Here is a 20247-nt window from a genome sequence, read left to right on the forward strand (position 1 = left end):
AAAACAAAAAAAATAAATATAAAAAAAAACCATTAAAAAGTCTCATTTTAGGCAAAACAACTTCAAAGTAACAGAACCTATGAGGCTTGTCTAGCTGTTTCCTAGTGCTGTAGGTTGCAACATTGTCCCTGTCATGGCCGATCATACACTAATGTGTATGGGGGAATCAGTTGACTGATCGTCGGGTGTAATGACAATAGTACATGTCTGATTTCGGACTGCAGATCGCATTGTTCATGCAGAGATAAGATACCGGACACTGTGCCAGTCGGCCGAGCGCTCCTGTGTATAAGAGTCGGCTGAGATTGCTGTAGGCCAAGTGATCGTCCAGCCAGCAGTCATCTAGTGTGTATGACCGTCTTTAGGCCAACCTTTGGCATGTAGTAGATGTGGCTGCTGCGGTCTTGCTGTAGAAACAAAAAAGTTGTTGGGAATCCTTTACAATCCTGCTGATGGACAGGTCATGTTCCTGCACCAGAAGCCATTGTATGGACAGGAGAGCTGCAGTCTGTGAGGAGCAGCCACTGTATGGACAGGAGAGCTGCAGTCTGTGAGGAGCAGCCACTGTATGGACAGGAGAGCTGCAGTCTGTGAGGAGCAGCCATTGTATGGACAGGAGAGCTGCAGTCTGTGAGGACCAGCCACTGTATGGACAGGAGAGCTGCAGTCTGTGAGGAGCAGCCACTGTATGGACAGGAGAGCTGCAGTCTGTGAGGAGCAGCCACTGTATGGACAGGAGAACTGCAGTCTGTGAGGAGCAGCCATTGTATGGAGAGGAGAGCTGCAGTCTGAGGAGCAGCCATTGTATGGACAGGGGAGCTGCAGTCTGTGAGGAGCAGCCACTGTACTGTATCGACAGGAGAGCTGCAGTCTGTGAGGAGCAGCCATTGTATCGACAGGAGAGCTGCAGTCTGTGAGGAGCAGCCACTGTATGGACAGGAGTGCTGCAGTCTGTGAGGAGCAGCCACTGTATGGACAGGGGAGCTGCAGTCTGTGGAGCAGCCATTGTATGGACAGGAGAGCTGCAGTCTGAGGAGCAGCCATTGTATGGACAGGAGAGCTGCAGTCTGTGGAGCAGCCACTGTATGGACAGGAGAGCTGCAGTCTGTGAGGAGCAGCCACTGTATGGACAGGGGAGCTGCAGTCTGTGAGGAGCAGCCACTGTATGGACAGGAGAGCTGCAGTCTGTGAGGAGCAGCCACTGTATGGACAGGGGAGCTGCAGTCTGTGAGGAGCAGCCATTGTATGGACAGGAGAGCTGCAGTCTGTGAGGAGCAGCCATTGTATGAACAGGAGAGCTGCAGTCTGTGAGGAGCAGCCATTGTATGGACAGGAGAGCTGCAGTCTGTGAGGAGCAGCCACTGTATGGACAGGAGAGCTGCAGTCTGTGAGGAGCAGCCATTGTATGGACAGGAGAACTGCAGTCTGTGAGGAGCAGCCATTGTATGGACAGGAGAGCTGCAGTCTGTGAGGAGCAGCCATTGTATGGACAGGGGAGCTGCAGTCTGTGAGGAGCAGTCATTGTATGGACAGGAGAGGTGCAGTCTGTGAGGAGCAGCCATTGTATGGACAGGAGAGCTGCAGTCTGTGAGGAGCAGCCATTGTATGGACAGGAGAGCTGCAGTCTGTGAGGAGCAGCCATTGTATGGACAGGAGAGCTGCAGTCTGTGAGGAGCAGCCACTGTCTGGACAGGAGAGCTGCAGTCTGTGAGGAGCAGCCATTGTATGAACAGGAGAGCTGCAGTCTGAGGAGCAGCCATTGTATGGACAGGAGAGCTGCAGTCTGAGGAGCAGCCACTGTATGGACAGGAGAGCTGCAGTCTGTGAGGAGCAGCCACTGTCTGGACAGGAGAGCTGCAGTCTGTGAGGACCAGCCATTGTATGGACAGGAGAGCTGCAGTCTGTGAGGAGCAGCCATTGTATGGACAGGAGAGCTGCAGTCTGAGGAGCAGCCACTGTATGGACAGGAGAGCTGCAGTCTGTGAGGAGCAGCCACTGTCTGGACAGGGGAGCTGCAGTCTGTGAGGAGCAGCCATTGTATGGACAGGAGAGCTGCAGTCTGTGAGGAGCAGCCATTGTATGGACAGGAGAGCTGCAGTCTGTGAGGAGCAGCCATTGTATGGACAGGAGAGCTGCAGTCTGTGAGGAGCAGCCATTGTATGGACAGGAGAGCTGCAGTCTGTGAGGAGCAGCCATTGTATGGACAGGAGAGCTGCAGTCTGTGAGGAGCAGCCATTGTATGGACAGGAGAGCTGCAGTCTGTGAGGAGCAGCCATTGTATGGACAGGAGAGCTGCAGTCTGAGGAGCAGCCATTGTATGGACAGGAGAGCTGCAGTCTGTGAGGAAGGCAGCACTAACAAGAGGAGGAGGAGAACCTGGAATACTAATAAACTACTGCCAAAAATCAGGTCCCCAATACATCCGATAAAGTCAAGTTCATGTGGCCACCCCTTTACATCTGCCAAACCATCAGGATTTTGGCTCCTCGTTCCGATCATTCCCCGGGTGTGACCTTAACATGCTGTTCTGTAGTTACTGGCACTTGATCGCGAGTTTGTTCATTTCAAGCCTATTATAATGGGCATTAAAGTGACACATTGCACCAAGATTATGGACTGCGCGCAGCAAAACTATTTCAGAGAATAAGTGGCCCAATTTCCCAGGGGTGGAGGTGGGGAGTAATCAGAGCACAGCTTTATTTTTCTCATATACACTGGAAGAAAAAAAAATAAAAAAAAAATATTGAAATGAAATCTGACTTCCCGCTATGGACTACAAGGCCATTTCCATAACACACTAGTGAAACATAAGGCTTAAAGAGGTATTCTCAAGTTTGGAAGTTACCTCCTATCTGGGGGCTAGAAGATAACTTCTGAAATGCTAGGGGTCACCCACCGCACAAGAAGCAGGAGTCTGTGTGAATTGAGCGGTGGTTGATCATGCACCTGCCGCTCCATTCATTCTAATGGGACTGCCTAAGACCAGCCAAATGCTGCGCTCAGACACGGTGGTCCGATTAGAAAGGGTGGAGTAGCAGGGCGCATGATCGACCAACACTATTTACACCAGGCTATTCAGAGAACTGCTTCTCAAAAAAAAAAAAATAGATGAGGCCTTAGCGGCTGGACCCCCAGCAATCAGGGAGTTATCCCCTATCCCAAGGATTAGGGATTACATCCAAACTTAAGAACACCCCTTTAACATCTGCAACAGCTTAGGTTTTAGTTTATTTTTTCCCCTGTATTGAAGTGTAACACCCAAATATCATGTCACTCATACACTTCCATGAGGAACACCACAATACAAAACTCTAAGATACGATGTGACTATAGTATTTTATGGTGACTGTTCGTATACATCATTCAGTAAAGCCCTTTAAAGATTAAATGCCTGCCCCAGGAATCCCCGCCAGCCTCAGTGCAGCGCTTACAAGCTCAGTAGAAAGGAGCTTGTAAATAGAGTTGATGGTAGAGTCGGGCAGAATTTAATAAGTAGCAATTAGCAAAGATATCTTTTTCTTACATTAGATGAGTGGTTTGTAAAAGGGAAAAAAAAAATATGGTAACAGCCCTGTAAACGCTGGATTTATGGATCATCCCTAACAAACCTACGCTCACCTTTCTTTTGAGGGTGCTTGGAAGAAATTTATGCCAGACAAACTGATTTTGTAGAAAACAATCTACTAGGTTTCCAGTAATTATCCCCCTCTGCATCATGTTACAGGCTGACACCATTCAATATGCAGCACTCGCATCAGGCGGAAGAAGGAATGTGTAAGATGACTTCTGCGGGAGGGGGTCCACCCTAAGGAGGTAGAGTTACAGTGGGAGGGGGTCCACTCTAAGGAGGTAGAGTTACAGTGGGAGGGGGTCCACCCTAAGGAGGCAGCGTTATCGTGGGAGGGGGTCCACCCTAAGGAGGCAGAGTTACCGTGGGAGGGGGTCCACCCTAAGGAGGCAGAGTTACCGTGGGAGGGGGACATGACCGAGAGGCCTGCCACACGTCACACTCATGCTGGAGGGCAAACTACGAAGAAGGAATCGCACCTCTATACCGGAAACTAGAAAACTATACATTACACACATGGACATTCTACTCACCGGAGGCAGGGAAATAGAATGAAAGAAAGGGTATGACGGAGTTCAGATATAAACACCACTTATCCCACAATACACACAGTCCTGGGAGCAGCGTGTAAGGAATCACTCCGCCTGCAAAGGCCCAACATAACACCATGGTCCCCAATTAAATTGTTGCCGATTGTCCAGTTTTCTGGAGTAATTTGCTTCTTTTGCATCACTTTAGTCTGCACCTTAAAAGGCAAATCTATGAAAGTAGTTTTTGCTATGTAATCTGAGAGCAGCATTATGTAGGGGCAGAGACCCTGATTCCAGCGGCATATCACCTACTGGTCTGTACGCAGTTATTTTTATACAATCAGTCAGGCCTAGCAGTGCTCTGAGCCCTGCATAACCCCAACACCACCGATTGGCAGCTTTCTATGTACATTGTACATCAACACCTGATAATCCGTGGTGTGGGTGGGGTTAGACAGAGCAGTTGACTAGGAGGCACGAGACACCTAGTCCTGTAGTGATAGTCTCCTGCTGATAAAACACTGATTTATGGATTACACAGTGTAGTAATTGAAATATTGCTGGAATCAGTGTCTCCACCCCAACATCATGGTGCTGTTAGGATACATAGCTAGAACTTACTGACAGATTCCATTTATTTATTTTGTTTAAGATCTGCGCCATTTTTAAAGTTGTCTCTTAGGCTAATGTTCACACATCACGTTTTGGTGTGAAAAAAAGATGCATTTTACTGTCCCAGCAACGTGAATATGTTTTAATGAAGACTCATGCACATGTTGCTTACTTTTTCCTTGCACATTTCAAACAGCTTACAAATTCATTCAGCGTTTTTCAGCCATTTTAATAAATGGTAAAAAAAAAAACGAATAGAAAAAAAAAAAAATCCAAAATGCGAGTATTTTACGCAGCGTTTTTCCTGCCAACACATCATTTGCAGCAGATTTTTCTGCTGCAAGTACTGAATGTGTGCACACACCCTCGTTTAGGTAATTTTTTTATTTTTTTGCTTGACAACATTGCTCATCCTCATGTTTTAGAAGTTATTATTTAGAAATTTAGACATTCATGAAATGCAAATTTTACCAAATATCATTTTTTTTTTTTAGCACATCTCACTCCAGTCCCTGCCTGGAGTAATGTTTCTGGAAGTTTTTAATTTGCTAAATTTTTTAAACAAATGTGCAACTTTTAAAACTTTTTTTTTTCTTTTCAAAATAAAAAAAACTTATTGAAAATTATAAATTAGTTCCAAGTCTTTCCAAGAGAAAAAAAAATGGAATTACTGGCGATTACCAGAATATTTGTACAAAGGGGATAATGCAGGTTGACTATTCCTTGTATAAGAATAAGGTCTACATCTGCCCAATACGTTTTCTGTATCAATTTCCCTTGATTTTCAAGATCACCGAATGCAGTTGTTGAATATGAACTTAATCGTTTTAGACACAGCGGTGATCAGTGTACTGTAACATGCGGAGCACGTGGCCATCACATGAGCATGCAGAAACGGCGGACTATGGGGCGCTGCCAGACGTTTGTAGAGTATCAATTTAATGATGCTGCAGGGAGATTAATATTTATGGTGTTAACAGGTTTTCAGACCGTATCGACCTCCCTACCAGGTATGTATGCCATTGTATGACCTCATGGCATTAGTAGGCCAGCACCCTATTCCATGCCATTTCTATCTACTTCACATAAAGGTGCCCGAAAACCCCTGACCATGTATAAAAGCACCAGAGACTGACCGTTACTTGCTAACAGAGAACAGGCGGGTACAGGTGCATACTAAGAGTAGCCATCTCCATATATAACTAACAAATAAAGTTGTAGTCTGTAACATAGCATGTAAACAGAAAATATATGAAAGCGCTCTAGAAAATAGGAAAAAAAAAAAAAAAAGAAGATACTAGCCAATTCATGTGGGCCCAGCAGCCACAACAAGGTGATCCTCTTACGCCTTGTCATGACTGATGGGCTTACATGAATTGGCCAATTTATGTGCATCAGTCATGATAAAGCTTAAGAGGATCACCGTATTATGACTGCTAGGTACTCATGAATTGGTTAATTTATGCGCTAGGTATCTTCACTTTTTCCTATTTTCTAGAGCAGTAATGCAATTCCAATGTCATGTTTGCATGCTATAGCGTTACAGAGCCCAACTTGCATTCTGTCCACAGTTATCAGGCAGCTATTCCTCCTTATCCCCCCTCTCCCATGTACATGCATGCTCGGGATGGCAGAGCGTGCATATGTCTACAATAGGGAGAGTGGAGTAAGCTACTGCCAGAGAATAAAAAGACAGACCAATAAAAAAATCATTATGCCCAATCCCAGTCTCCCCAATATGATCTGTCAGCACAGCGCTGGGAAACCTCATACAGATCAGATGATCGTGGGCCTTCAGGTTTACCAAAAGCACAATGATTATCACGGCATCCACTACTATACCAATACCTATGTTAGAGTTGTGCACTTGTTTGACAGTTGTTTTTTTTTTTGCTTTTTTAACGTTTTTGGTTTTTCTTGTGGCTCTGTAGGTTCCTACACGCAGAGCTCTAGAAAACATGAGAAATTAGATGGGAAAAAACTGTATCCACTTTATTCTGTAATCAGCTTTATTCTCCAAAACTACAATAGTGAGAAGAAGGTGAAGTTACTGGTAAAGTTTCGAATCGCTAAATGTGAGATTTCGACAAGTCTGTCCTTCCACCCACACACATTCCTGGCTCACCTCTTATTCATTCCATTAGCAACGTTTGGTAGATTTGGGAATAAGTAACGCAAACTATTTATATGAAAGAAAAAGATTATTAATGGGGTTTGTCCACTACTGGAAAACCCCCGCTTAATCTACTTGGAGGCCCATACAAAATAAAAACCGGACATACTTGCCAGCTGAAGTGGCGCCATTATTGTTGTTCCTGGAGGGCGACGTGCAGGCGGCACTCAGTCAGTGTCACATCACCCTCTGGTTTTAGTTTTAATTGGGTTCCTGAATGGAGGAAGCTGGGGTTGTCCGGTAGTGGACAGTCTCTTTAAGCCTAATGGCAGACATTCTTCATGGCTTCTGTGCTCAAACGTGTGTATGAAGAAGATTGTGGAGCAAGTGGCCTCGGATGTTGCGTCACACATTTGGTGGCACTGTAACAAGCACAAGTCTTTTCTTTCTATGCCCTATTGGGGCATATGTGCATGACAAAGGGGATTCTCTACTGAGGACCACCCACTCGGAGCCAGAGCAGACATACTCTATTTCCGATGGTATCTACCTATCCTTTTATGACCGACATACAATACTACGTGAAGATACGAAAAAGAAAAATATCCAGCAGTCATGAGAAAAACGTAGATAAAACATTTCTGATAAAATATAGAAATGGTTGTCCTGGATTTGTGTCCCACCGGGTCATAAGACTAGAAAAAGGGTCACTTACCGGATCATTGACTCTTTCGCAGAAGAGAGGAGGCTGATCAGGGAAGGCGGCCAAAACCAGCTCCACCAACACCAACAGAAAGTACGTGTAGAATGTGACGTCCCGGAACACATCTATAATGGCACCCTGCCGAGGGGCACAAAAAGGGCGACATCTGAGGGCCGAGCAGTGCTGCATCCCACGCACATGGTGTAATGTGTAACACACCCTTATTACAGGACAGCTGGACTAAAAAAAGTGTTGACTTATTGCTAACATTATTATTTTCAATGTGATCTATGGCTACGGAGAGGAAAGAACTTGTGAGCACACTGCGCGCAGTCAGGATTCTCCGGCGACGGGAGCGTGACCGCAGTTATGTGCTCACATGCCAACTAGAGGTGCAAAGCCTCACTCAAAATAAGAGGAAGGCCGGACACGACTAGTCGGGATGTGCAAATCACATACTTGTGCTCACATGACCGGCCGCTCCCAGAGAATCCTGACAGCGTGCACAATGTCTGACAGATTACATGTTGTATCGCATGATATTATAAAGAATACTCCCACTGCTTAAAGCAGAAATTCAGTATTACAGTGGACAATGTACGCCCTTCAGGTGAATAATAGAATATTGGCAGTCACTAAGGAGTTTAGTGACCATGTAAAAGCAAGTCGGCAGGGAAAGAGGATTTATACAGGTGACTATGGAGTGATCTTATATATTACTGGTAATCTATAGTAAACTATTACGTAGGTTACTGCTGCAATTACTGTCGATCCTCACTAGGCCATAAAGTCGCCTCACACTTCCTTTTCTGCACAGAAACCTTTTTTTTCAGTGCTCATTATAATCACAGACAGGATTACAATGACAGGATTTGTTATGTATACAGTACATAATTTAGGATCCACCACTCACAGCATGTGATGGTCACAGGTCAGGTCACAGGTGCACAATGACTTTTCCCTAGATTAGAGCATGCCCAGTTTATACTTCTGTACAAATAGGATCTGAGTCAATCTTTTGCTGCTCAAGTCCATATGAAGAACAGGAAGCGGAAGTCTGGTGGACAGCGTGAAGATTGCAAGGATTTTTTCCTCTTTTAACATTTTCATATCTATGCATATACTTCTGATTATAATTTAAAAAAAAAATAAATAAATAAAATATATTTATTATATATCTATTTTTTTTTTTATCATGCAGCCCAAAGGATAATTTCCACTTACAGAAAATGTCATCAGAAGTACGGTATATACATAATAATAATATTTTAAATTTACTATTATTATTATTTTTATTATTATTTTTATTATTATACATACACCCTTGTTTTGTGCTATAGACACAGATACATACCGGTTTTAAGGCATGGAGAACTTTGGACCTGAATATTATGATGGCACAAAGCAGAGCTATAATCCAGAAGTGTAACAAGACCCCTGAAGACTGCACTCCTTTTATTCGCTCGTACTGAATTAAAAAAGTGGCTAGCAGCTGAAAAGCACAAAAAATATAATAAGTCATAAAGTTCTGATGCAACCCAACAATGCACCCTGCTGAGCCTTCTCTGCGGTTTCCTTACCATAGTAATACCCAGCACGGTGGGGCTTACAACGTACACTGGAGCTCGGGAAATACTTTGACTCCTTTCCCAGAAGGAGTAGAAGAGATCTGCCCAGCAGACCAGCCATAGCAAGAACCCTAGAGCCTGCAAAGAGGAAAAGGCAAATGTAACGGAACTTACTCCAGCTAATCACTTTTTTCCCTTCTACCAAGTTATTTTTTTTTCCATTAGGTCTATAACATCACGTGATTAAAAACTAACTGAATCCTTCTTCTATGTAGAAACAGGAAGTCCCTTTTCCCTGCATGAGTCATCACTAGAACTACAATTCTATACAGTGGCGTAGGACACTGACACTATACACTGTATATGATCTCTGTATTACCTCTACACAGACACTGCATACTAAGTACAGATCTCCTGTGAATACTGGCACTTATGGTGATAGTATTGTGGTTTTTTTTTTTTTTTTATTACTGATCAGTATTGTAGTATTCAGTCACTATGTGGTGGTAATATGTGGTCTGGAAATGGTGCGGTGGTATTTGTCCCTTGTATGTAGTATTATTCGATCACTATGTGGCCTGGTCATGGTGTGGTGGTATTAAGTCACAGGTGTGGCATGTGGGGGTGACACCATTAGGCCCAGTATAAGTTCTACAAAACAGGAAAACCATTTTTGGTAACCTTTGTGTGTATTGAGCCGCGGGGGTTGGGCGCCAAACTCGGCAACAGCCCCGGGCGGCAAAAGCTCTAGCTACGCCTCTGATTCTATATCAATACAAAGTCCCTGGTAGGCAGGCTCCAGGGCATCCTAAATGATTAGAATTGTAGTTCTAATGATGACTCATGTTGGAAAAGAGGCCGTTTCTACATAGGGCTTAGGAGAATTCAGCTAGTCAGTTTTTAATCTCGTGAGGTCATACACCCAACGGAAATTAAAAAAATAACTTAGTAGAAAAAAGGGAAAAAAAGAACAATTGTAAGTACACAGTGCTATATAATATAAATATTAAAGAGGATAAAAACATTGATGGGAGGAGGAGGAGGGCGGCTTCCTTAAGGCCATGGTCACCAGAGCTGTAACATTTTGATATGGTGCAGGACTATTTTGGGCAGAGTTTGGCATATAGTAGAATACATTATGTTACTCACAACCCTACATGACTTCAGGACAGACATTTTCCAGCATTCCCTTCTGGTTCGATGGCTTCCCAGTGATAGTCTTGACTACTTGCTCAATTTTAAATCAATGACATATCTGCCATTTTCTTTCCTGGTCACGTCACTCTCGGCCTCTCCTTCTGGAAACATGCTCACAATTATCCCCCAATGAACGGATTGTTATAAGTGACGTCTAGTACATAAGCTCTCTGAAGCGCAGATGCTCATGGATCACGTGTGACCCATGCGAATGTATAGTCATGGCCAGAAGTGGAGATTGAAGCAGCAAACTTGGTGAAAATCAAAATTTGTGTCAATTTTTATAATGGCAATTTGCACTTATTCTAGATTATTCTTCGTAACAATCAGAAGAATAGGAAACAAACATTTTAACAGTATTTCAGCCTTACAACAAAATGACCTGCGTTGCATTATTTCAGTGATCTTCTCGTTAGTTCAGGCGTAAGTGTTAATGAGGACAAGGCAGCTGATCTCACTCACATGATTATTGAATTGTAAGAGAATACTGGTTGCTTTAACAAAAAGGGTTGGTGCTGGAAACAAGTGTTTTCTGTTAAACACTGTAAACTAAAAAAAGGGCAATCATTGCATTGCATCAAAAGGGCTTTACAGGCAAGGACATTGCTACTTGAAACACTGCCCCTAAAAATCAATCATTTATCCGGTCACTAAGGCTATGTGCACACGTTCAGGATTTCTTGCAGAAATTTCCTGAGCAAAAGCGGACATTTTCTGCAAGAAATCCGCATGCGTTTTTCTTGCGGTTTTGCTGCGTTTTTGTCCGGAAAAAAAACGCATCATGTGCACAAAAATTGCAGAATGCATAATGTATGCATTTTTATAGTGGAAAAAAAAAAACCGCGAAAAATCTGCAACGTGTGCACACAGCCTAAGACCTTCAAAAGAGGGTCAACTGTAGTGAAGAAGGCTACTGGGCACCCTATGAAGTCCAGCAAGAGCCTGGACCATCTCCTAAAGAGGATTCAGCTTCATGAATGCTGAATGTACTTCCGACTAAAAAGACTAAAAGCATTAAAGCAGCAAACTTTTGTGAAAGCAGAAATGTGTGTCAGTCTCAATACTTTTGGCCACGAGTGTGCGGTGAGAAAGCGCTCTGCGGACTTCTCACATAGGTAACGAGACTTATAACTCGTATATAAATTGGAAGAAAGCCGAGCAGGGGACAATAGTCTACACAACATCCTCAGGCAGGTCGCCAGACGAGGGAACGGATCAGTAAGGAGAACGGTGAACCCACAAGGATAGGATTGGGAGGGTATACGCAGCATTAAAATCTTAAAGGGATATAAAACAAAAAAAAACAAAAAAACCAGCAGGTTTCATCTACCGTAATTAGATGAACCAGTGCAGAATCAATGAGCAAATAATAGTTCTCCAGAAGTTTGATGGCACTAGGCATTTAAAAATTCCTGGAAAATGTGGAGCTTTATAGAACCTTTCATTTCAGGAAATGTGAAGCTTCACATTAAAGTGATTTTCAGTCCTGTTTATGTTAAAAAAAAAAAAACTAAAAAAAAAAAAAAACCACAGATTTCTGGGGAATCCTCTAGCTACACAGAAATAAATGACATAAGTTCCACTGAAGCTAATCTGTAGAACTATGTTGTAAGTACGCGTAACACTAGTCGTGGGGATGGAAGACATTACCAAATACACAAGAACGAGCCCAGAACCTGTGAACCCAGAGCGTCTGCCAAATATTCTTACATGGCTCCTTGCCTCCCTGATGTAATCCTATTATACACCACAGAACATAAAGCAAATATCCAATAAAAAGTGGGGCGAACGTCATTCACACACATAGAAATTCTTGGAGGGTCTCCGGTCCAGAAATGTGCCACAAAATAGTAATTTTGGAGGGGGATTTTTTTTTTTTTTTTTTAATGATAAAATTGAAACCCACCCCTTTCATACTGTACGTTCTGGTGCAATGTGACCGATCCTCCCCACTGCTCTTCTGTTTACATAACCGCTGCAGCCGATCCCTGGCCTCCACAATAAGTGGTGCAAGACCACTGAAGCCAGCGACTGGCTGCAGCGGTCACATAGGGGGATATGGGACTTCACCACTGCAGCGAAGGGAGAAGGCCACAGGGGAGGATCAGGAAATGGATGAGTATGTGTTATGGCTTATTTTAGCCGCATTGCTGCAGATTTTGCAATAATGTGGACAACCCCTTTGAAATGTCAGATTACAGGTGAGTGATCAGGATCCATCTGTTGACCAGCCTCAGCAATCTGTTGCCATCTGATGGCAGTGATGTCCACCATGCTCTTCTGACCACAGAGCTGGCAATCACTTCTGTGCATCGTCTTAACCACTACATCATGTCCTCACCCGCTCAGCTACACTGACAGGCCTCTCCCTATACGCATGCATGGGGAGAGGAACTAACAGGAATCTGTCAGCAGGTTTTTGCTACGTCATCTGAGAGCAGTATAGTGTAGAGAAAGAGACCCTGATTCCAGCGATGTGTCACTTAGTTTACTGTGTGCAGCAGTTGTGACACAACCAGCGTAGTAGCAGAGCTCAGGAAGCTGTCCTCACCCATACCACAGCTTTCTGTGAACATTGTATATTGACAGTGAGCTGCTAATCAGTGCTGGTGGCGGGGATGGACTAGGATGCATGAGGCCAGTTGTCCTGTAATGATAACTTCCTTTTGATAAGGCACTGATTGTATTGAAACAACAGCACACAGCCTAATAAGTGACACATTGCTGAAATCAGTGTCTCAGCCCCTAACTCATGCTGTCCTCGGATTACATAGAAACACTCTGCTGACGGATTCCCTTTAAATCTAGCCAAGTGGGTAGGGAGAAGCCAGAGACAACCATGTGTGACTAGTCACCGCATTCCTGCAGCACCTCAGGGTAAAATACAGATCGGGAGCCCTTTTTTTCCAGATTCAGGCTGCTCACAGATAAGCTGACAAGAGACCACTAAGAGCCAACCACTATTTCCATTTCTGGTCAGAGTACAGTTACGCATGCACAGTTTAGCATTCATATTAAATCACGGCCGGGGTGCGGGTTTACCAACCCAAACTGACGACATGAGACAGTACTACTGACAGTAGACCCCTATTATAGTGATCGTTCGGGCCATAAAGCCGGCGGACGGGCCAGGACTTGCCGTCATAATATGGATGCCAACATGTGCCATGAAGGTCGTAATTAGGAGGTCTTACATCGAGTATTGCATTATACTCAATCATAGGCAGCCTCTAACGCAGTCAAGTCTGGACTTACAGTTTTGGCCTTACTGAGATGTGACATTCGGATGTAGCCCTGGTCATGGCGATGGAGGTATAAAAAGTAGAAAGGGAAGCAGAGCCAGAGGTAGATGCATGGAATCCACACCAGGACCGTATTCTGGAAGCACTTGGTGAAGTCGGGGTTTTCTGTATACCAGGTAACGTTTGCATCCTATTAGAAAAATACAAAAAAAACACAAGGAATCATTTCTTGTTGGTAGAAGAACAGAGGGTTTCGTGTCACAGAACATCAGTGAGACGTTAGCAGGCAGCATTAATAGCAACGTGGACGGTCCATGCACCAATCACAAGATCCTCCAGAGCTACAGAGCACCTCCAACATAAAGGTTACCCGCTTTATAGAAGCAATTCTCGTTCTTGTGCTTTCATTTTTTCCTCCCTTTCTTCCAAGAGCCATAACTTTATTCTTCTCTCATCATATAGCCATATACTACTTGTCTACTTCTAGCACAAATGTATTTTGGAATGACATCATTCACCATCTATCATTCATGGAGGTAGTCAAGTGGATAAAGACAAGTCATCTCATCTCAGTGTTGGAAGGCCCTCATGGCACCGCGAGGTGAACGACTAGAGTTAGTGTTCATCCTGCATTAACGTAACGATCCCTGTGTGGCCTATTTAAAAAAAAAAAAAAATGATGAATGTTCTCATTCACTTTATGCAGTTAATAGCCCTCTTTGTCTGTACTGCTACATACTTAGGCAGATAACTGGTTCATGCTGCTTTACATGAACACCTGAGCCTTACACTATGGCCGGTCCGAATAACTAAAGCAATTGTTACCATCCACCTCTCGTGTCTCCCCTTTTCCTCATAGTTTGTAAGCTTGCGAGCAGGGCCCTCACTCCTCCTGGTATCTGTTTTGAACTGTATTTCTGTTATGCTGTAATGTCTATTGTCTGTGCAAGTCCCCTCTATAATTTGTAAAGCGCTGCGGAATATGTTGGCGCTATATAAATAAAAATTATTATTATTATTATCCTGATTGGGGTCACCTTGTGGTGGCATGGCTTACACTTATTTTAATCAAAATAGTTTCAATTAAGTATCCCATGTTATATACATCTCATATCTAATATATAAAGGTGTGTGTGTGTGTGTGTGTGTGTGTGTGTGTGTGTGCGTGTGTGCGTGCGTGCGTGCGTGCGTGCGTGCGTGCGTGCGTGCGTGCGTCCGGGATAGGCATCTGCACAGTCGCAGCTACAGCCACAAAATTTTGCACAGTCACACGTCTGGACCCCGAGAGCGTCATAGGCTATGTTGGGAGGCGAAATTTTAACCCCGCGCATTCCAATTCACCAAACAATTTTGCCCCTATCTACATAATGGGGAAAAAGTGAAAGGAAAATTGTTGGAGGCAAATTGACAGCTGCCAGATGTGAACAAGGGGGACTTAAAGAATGAGAGCGATGGCGCCAAAGAGTATATACCGATCAGTTGTTAAGGTGGGGCCCTGACATGGGATACTCACCACACACGGAGATATGAACACACACACAAAATGCGCCACACACTACCACGTGCTTGAACACACATACCACCCTCAGCACACATTTCACCACACATACACCAACCTCGCCACATAAAAGTCAAAACACAAAAGTCGCCGCTCAAAACTCGCCACGCGCGGAAAAATTGCCACATGCACAAAAGTTGCAACACATGCAAAAGTTGCCTCACACAAAACTAGCACATACTCAAAAGGCACCACACATAAAACTCGCCATACGCAAAACTTGCTGCACACAACTTGCTACACTAACCTGTCACATGCAACTCGACAAAAAGTTGCTACACGCATGTCGCCACACAAAACTCATCTCACAAAAGTCGCTACATGCATGTCGCCACATGCAACTCAACACACACACAACTTGACACATGAAACTCGCCCTAAAACACACACAAGTCTGGTATTATCCTTCAAAAATAAAAATCTGATTACGGTAATAAGCAGACAAACTACAAGAGCAACAAATGCACCATATAGGAAATACGGCAGCTGTCAGTCACATGACCTGTCTATTATGTGTATGTGTGAGCTAATATATACTGCCAGGGGGAGGGCTTCCTGTTGGCTGGGGATTTATCAGGCTGCCAATTTATCTTACAAATACTGAGGTAAAAATACTGAGCAAATAACGTGTGAAAGAGGTCTAATACAGGAGATCACACAGGTATATACTATATACAGGGGAGATGACACACATATATACTATATACAGGAGGAGATGACACAGGTATATACTATATACAGGAGGAGATGACGCAGGTATATACAGGAGGAGATGACACAGGTATATACTATATACAGGAGGAGATGACACAGGTACATACTATATACAGGAGGAGATGACACAGGTACATACTATATACAGGAGGAGATGACACAGGTACATACTATATACAGGAGGAGATGACAGGTATATACAGGGGAGATGACACGCGTATATACTATATACAGGAGGAGATGACAGGTATATACTATATACAGGAAGAGATGACATACAGTTATATACTATATAAAAGAGGAGATGACATAGGTATATAGAGGAGGAGATGACAGCAGGTATATACTATTTACAGGGGAGATGACATACAGGTATATACTATATACAGGAGATGACACAGGTGTATACTATATATAAGGGAGATGACAAACATGTATATACTGAGGTGAAAATGAAAAGGTGTGAGTGCAAAATGAGAGGAGTGAGGAAAAATAGTGGAGTGATCGGGAAATGACAGATGTGAGGTCGAAATGACAGATGTGAGGTCGAAATGACAAGTGTTAGGGGGGAATGAGAGGAGTGAGGGGGGGAATGAGAGATGTGAGGGGGAAAATAAGAGACGTGAGGTGCTATAACTAACCACAGATATTTACTATGCCCAGGCAACACCAGGCTCTTCAGCTAGTATATATAAAACATACTGCAGGATTTTATCTAGGACTACGGCACAAAGCACATTCCCCCTTAAGAAAGAACCATTTCCCCTTTGATAGCAGGTGTAAATCCCAGGGTCTGGCCTCCATCCAGGCACTTACAGTGCGGTTAATTTGTGGCATTCAGCATTGTTTATACACAGTGGAGGGTTTCATAGAAAACACAGACAGAGGTCACAGAGTATTTCGGATTTGCTTAGTCATGCTGTGTCGAGTCATCGCACGCAGCACAATCCTCGTGAGCTCCGGATGGACGGGATTCTGAAAAATCTCACCAATACATCACAGAGTCCTTCAAAGCTGCAGAACGTCTACATTCTTAATATTTACACTAGCAGGGATCACGGTCAGTAATGAGGGGAATTTTTCAATGATTCAAGTTGGTCGCCATTTTTTCCGTAAACCAGTATTTAGACATAACTGAGAACTGTTCATCGCCTCCGACACATCAGTTTTAGCACATAAATGTTAACCAGACTCCAGCTACTACACAGATCTAGAAACAGGACCAAACGTACTACATAGATCCAGTAACAGGACCAAACATACTGTATAGATCCAGTAACAGGACCAAACATACTACATAGATCCAGTAACAGGGCCAAATGTACTACATAGATCCAGTAACAGGGCCACATGTACTACATAGATCCAGTAACAGGGCCACATGTACTACATAGATCCAGTAACAGGGCCAAACTTACTACATTGCGATTCCAAAACCAATGGGTGAAAAAAAAAAAAAGAAAAAAAAAAAAAAAAAAAGAGGAAAAAATTGCCACAAGCCCTTAGATGTCATTCCCAGGGACTTTTGCTATGACGACTTGTACATAATTAAAGAAATAATAATGAAAAATACTAGCTCAAATTCCACAATTTGGAGCATGAATAATAATTATATAATATATACAGAATGACCACAGGCTGTAAAGTAAAAAAATATATATATGTCTGAAGAAACCTTGTATTCATAATGGAAAGTTACCAGAATACACAATGCAAAGGGCCCCATAATGAACTCCATGAACTCTGCAAGTATGTCTGCAGCACCTTCTGAGAAGAGGCCCACTTCCTCCTACAGGGTACCAGGATCTAACCTTCACGTCTGCTCTGCCACATGTGCAATGACAAACTCAAAATAAAGGGAATACACAGCGTCTGCCTCTGACCTGCAACATAGCACATTACCACAATATATATATATATATATATATATATATATATATATATATATATATATATATATATATATAATTGTCTAAGGGTCACTTCCGTCTGTCTGCCGGGACCAATCAGCGACGGGCACAGTCCAATTAGTCCCTCCCCTACGCCCGCCCCATAATCCCCTCCGCTCACACAGGGTTAATGGCAGCGGTAACGGTCCGCGGTGTAACGCACTCCGTTACCACTGCTATTAACCCCGTGTCCCCCCAACTATTTACGACAAGGACCTGCCGTGACGTCACGGTCATGTGACCGCAACGTCATCACAGGTCCCTGGGACCGGAAGCTGCCGCTTGCAATGGAGCGATCCCGGGAGCGTCCCGAGGAGCGGGAAAGGCGGCGGATGGAGAGTATAGCAGGACTTTAACGGGCCTTCGGAAGGTAAGTATATGTTTTTGTTTTTGTTTTTTTTAAGTCTCTATACTCCGTGGCTCTGTTCTATATACTCCGTGGCTCTGTTCTATATACTCCGTGGCTCTGTTCTATATACTCCGTGGCTCTGTTCTATATACTCCGTGGCTCGGCAATATACTCCGTGGCTCGGCAATATACTCCGTGGCTCGGCAATATACTCCGTGGCTCGGCAATATACTCCGTGGCTCGGCAATATACTCCGTGGCTCGGCAATATACTCCGTGGCTCGGCAATATACTCCGTGGCTCGGCAATATACTCCGTGGCTCGGCAATATACTCCGTGGCTCGGCAATATACTCCGTGGCTCGGCAATATACTCCGTGGCTCGGCAATATACTCCGTGGCTCGGCAATATACTCCGTGGCTCGGCAATATACTCCGTGGCTCGGCAATATACTCCGTGGCTCGGCAATATACTCCGTGGCTCGGCAATATACTCCGTGGCTCGGCAATATACTCCGTGGCTCGGCAATATACTCCGTGGCTCGGCAATATACTCCGTGGCTCGGCAATATACTCCGTGGCTCGGCAATATACTCCGTGGCTTGGCAATATACTCCGTGGCTCGGCAATATACTCCGTGGACATGCATATTCTAGAACACCCGATGCGTTAGAATCGGGCCACAATCTAGTCTATATATATATAACTAGATTGTGGCCCGATTCTAACGCATCGGGTATTCTAGAATATGCATGTCCCCGTAGTATATGGACAATGATGATTCCAGAATTCGCGGCAGACTGTGCCCGTCGCTGATTGGTCGAGGCAACCTTTATGACATAGTCGCCATGGCAACCATTATGACATCTACGTCGATACGACCAGACGCGGGATGTCTACGTCCTTTATGACATCATCGTCACTGTGCCCGTTGCTGATTGGTCGAGGCCTGGTGGCCTCGACCAATCAGAGACGCAGGATTTCTACGTCGATGCTGTGCCGGTCTCTGATTGACCAATCAGAGAGCCGGGATTTCCAGGACAGACAGACAGACAGACGGAAAAACCCCTAGACAATTATATATATACTAGATTGTGGCCCGATTCTAACGCATCGGGTATTCCAGAATATGCATGTCCCCGTAGTATATGGACAATGATGATTCCAGAATTCGCGGCAGACTGTGCCCGTCGCTGATTGGTCGAGGCAACCTTTATGACCTTTAATGGTCGCCATGGCAACCATTATGACATCTACGTCGATACTGTTCCCGTCACTGAATCAGAAACGTGGGATTTCTACGTCCTTTATGACATCATCATATTCAGAACACCCCTTTAAGTAGCATTTTTTGTTAATCTATATATATAATTGTCTAAGGGTTTTTCCGTTTGTCTGTCTGTCTTTCTGTCTGTCTGTCCTGGAAATCCTGCGTCTCTGGGGACATGCATATTCTAGAACTAGATTGTGGCCCGATTCTAACGCATCGGGTATTCTAGAATATGCATGTCCCCGTAGTATATGGACAATGATGATTCCAGAATTCGCGGCACACTGTGCCCGTCGCTGATTGGTCGAGGCAACCTTTATGACACCATCGTCGCCATGGCAACCATTATGACATCTACGCCGATACTGTGCCCGTCGCTGAATCAGAAACGTGAGATGTCTACGTCCTTTATGACATCATCGTCGCTGTGCCCGTTGCTGACTGATTGGTCGAGGCCGCCAGGCCTCGACCAGAGACGCGGGATTTCTACGTCGATGCTGTGCCGGTCTCTGATTGGTCGAGGCCTGGCGGCCTCGACCAATCAGAGACCCGGGATTTCCAGGACAGACAGACAGACAGACAGACAGACAGACAGACAGACAGACAGAGACGGAAAAACCCTTAGACAATTATATATATATAGACTAGATTGTGGCCCGATTCTAACGCATCGGGTATTCTAGAATATGCATGTCCCTGTAATATATGGACAATGATGATTCCAGAATTCGCGGCAGAATGTGTCCGTCATTGATTGATCGAGGCAACCTTTATGACATCATCGTCGCCATGGCAACCATTATGACATCATCGTCGCTGTGCCCGTTGCAGATTGGTCGAGGCCTAGCGGGCCACAATCTAGTATATATATATTTG

The 20247-nt window shown here is 44.2% G+C and overlaps 1 protein-coding gene across 2 annotated transcripts in view; it reads right to left on the reverse strand.

Moving 5' to 3' along the window:
• ABCC1 (ATP binding cassette subfamily C member 1 (ABCC1 blood group)) overlaps positions 1-20247 on the reverse strand; it is a 145878-nt gene that overhangs the window by 92506 nt on the left and 33125 nt on the right. For both annotated transcript variants that reach the window (XM_069734092.1, XM_069734091.1), the window contains exons 2-5: positions 13547-13723; positions 9107-9232; positions 8881-9018; positions 7539-7664 (exon numbers count right to left, since the gene is read on the reverse strand). In XM_069734092.1, the coding sequence (XP_069590193.1) occupies positions 7539-7664; positions 8881-9018; positions 9107-9232; positions 13547-13723 (567 nt within the window). The remainder of the gene's footprint in view (positions 1-7538; positions 7665-8880; positions 9019-9106; positions 9233-13546; positions 13724-20247) is intronic.

Source organism: Ranitomeya imitator, chromosome 7 (assembly GCF_032444005.1).
Source record: "Ranitomeya imitator isolate aRanImi1 chromosome 7, aRanImi1.pri, whole genome shotgun sequence".
In the NCBI taxonomy this organism is placed as follows: domain Eukaryota; kingdom Metazoa; phylum Chordata; class Amphibia; order Anura; family Dendrobatidae; genus Ranitomeya; species Ranitomeya imitator.